Genomic DNA, 2,500 nt, shown 5'->3' on the forward strand with positions numbered 1-2,500 from the left:
AGAGTTGTTGTCTCTGGAAACAGGCCTGCAATGCTGATGCAGGGCTTAAAGTAGGAAAAAATCCTGTGCCTGAAACTTTTTCTTGGGGAGGGGGGTCACAGTTTGAGATATTGGGAGAGCGGGTAAATGAATGTGCAACAATACTATGTGCAATATGACAACCCTTGTGTACATAAGGTTCAGATATAGGAAAAGTTAGGATATTTATAGCACAGCACAGTGTTTTATTGTATAGTATAGTAGTATAGTAGATAGTGTACATAGCCTTTATTTATGTAAACCAGCTCTTTTTCCTTTTTTATTTTACCCTTGGCCCTCGTGTTTTTAGTCTTTTTCCAAGCACCAGGGGAGCCCCCCCTCCTAAATTTCGTTGTATGGTACCTGTACTGTATTACAGTTTTTCTCAATTGCTAAATCACATTTCACAAAACTTTCCTCCATTTTCCCAAAACTCTAAACACAACACACTTTTCTAAAGCTACATAAGCAAAACCACACCTTCTCTCTTCAAAACTCAAACTCAAACCCTACCCCTAATCCTAACCCTAACCTTACTGTAACCCTAGCACCTAACCCTAACCCTAGTTTTCCCACATGTATGATAGTCATGCATAAAAATAAATCTGCGCTCCCTGTCTAACGTTATATCTAACATTACATATTTTACATTACAGTAAGGCTGATTTTGCATGATAGTCATGCATTTTTAGATATCTATTTCCCCCCTTTAAATGGCATAATATTATGATGTCCGAAATTTTACTAAAGTTCAGCCGCGAAGTTGTTGCACTGTTGTCCTATCGAGTTTTACGTAAATAAAGGTTTGAAAATGTTTACCGTATTCCCACATGTACCGTAACATGTACAATACTGTACTGTATCACAACTCAATGCAAACACTACAGAGGATCCATTACACACAACAATACTCACTGAAAACAATGTTCAGGGTGTGATGTTTTTTTATTTATTTATGGAACTATACCACACACACACACACACACACACACACACACACCACAATCATTTGCAACAAGTGTCTTAAATTTTGAGTCGTTATGTTTAATGAATGAAACCAGGTGTGTTCATTGTGTAAAAATGTTGCTGACTGTGGCAAGCATTTTGCATCACATGAGCTTTAATTTGAGAATTTGACATTTTGAGCAGAGTTTTTTGCAACTTGTGTTTTAGCAAGACAAAATGTGTTTAGATTTATGAGAAAAGGAGGATTGTGTTTTGTGAATTGTGTCTTCATGTGAAATGTGTTTATGGTTTTGGCAAATGGGAGCTAGTTTTATTAAATGTGTTTAGAGAACTGGTCATTTGGTTTAGAGAATTGGCTTTTGTGTTTTAGCAATTGAGAAAAACTGTAATGACAATAAAGACCATTCATTCATTCATTCATAATACTGTTTTATACTTAATAAAATAAAATAAAAATTAGATGTCTTTAAAAGGCCAAACTGATTGCATCACTTATTAAGCCACTATCACTATAACAATACAGAATAAAATATATACATGTCTTTAAAAGAACAAACTGATTACTTATTAAGCCACTATCACTTATGAATGAATGAATGAATGAATGAATGAATGAATGGTCTTTATTGTCATTGCTACAGTACAGGTACCAAACAACGACATTTAGGAGGGGTATTCTCCTTCTTGGCACCACGTCCCATAAGGCTTCCCGTCACTACTCAGGGTTTTTCCTGGCTCAAAATGAGGCGGAGGTGGTACCAGTGGTGTTTGACATCGGGGGGGGGGGGGGGGGGGGACCCATGAAGCAGGGCTGTCTGGGGGTCCTTAAACGAGCATCAAACACTTAATTTCTTGCATTCTGGTGAATTGATATGCACCAATTTGTGCCCTTTCGCCATCAATTTATGGTGGAAATGTCATTATATATGTAAAGGAAAAAACAATATTCAGGCACCAGATGGCCATTCAAAATATAATGTAATATAATGCAATATAAGGCTCTCAGGCATTCTGTACTTTCAAATATGTATTCTCCTTGAGCAGTCAACATCAACTATCAGCTGTTTCGCTAGCAAACACAAAAGCTAAGTTATTTGTGAAACAGCGCCCCCGCCACCACGTCGGCGCAATGCCGCAATTGCAGTTTTTTTCTTTTTTCGCGCCGGAAATCCGGCACTGTGCCGGAGTACTTTAAGCCCTGCTGATGGGAACTGGAGTGTTATTATGGTCCCAGCAGCGAGGTGTGTAGAGGAGAGGGGGGGGGCGGGGTGTGTAGAGGAGACGGGGTGGTGGGGGGGGGGGTGTTCACTCACAGTGCCGGGCCTGGTGAAGTCGATGCTCTGCGCCACGCTCTGCCTCATCTGGCCGCTGAACAGACGCACACACACACTCTGGAGATACTCTGGGGAGATCTGGAACGCACACGCACACACATCCTCCGCTTGAGCTCCCACAACTGTGTGTGTGTGTGTGTGTGTACTGTGTATTACTCACTGTGTGTGTGTGTGTGTGTGTA

The 2,500-nt window shown here is 40.3% G+C and overlaps 1 protein-coding gene across 1 annotated transcript in view; it reads right to left on the reverse strand.

Moving 5' to 3' along the window:
* armc9 (armadillo repeat containing 9) overlaps nucleotides 1–2,500 on the reverse strand; it is a gene marked incomplete at its 5' end in the record, with an annotated part of 48,792 nt that overhangs the window by 38,458 nt on the left and 7,834 nt on the right. The window contains one exon of the mRNA XM_080539140.1: nucleotides 2,298–2,396. Within this exon, the coding sequence (XP_080395266.1) occupies nucleotides 2,298–2,396 (99 nt within the window). The remainder of the gene's footprint in view (nucleotides 1–2,297; nucleotides 2,397–2,500) is intronic.

This window comes from Nansenia antarctica (genome assembly GCF_963989245.1).
Source record: "Nansenia antarctica genome assembly, chromosome: 1".
Classification (NCBI taxonomy): Eukaryota; Metazoa; Chordata; class Actinopteri; order Argentiniformes; family Microstomatidae; genus Nansenia; species Nansenia antarctica.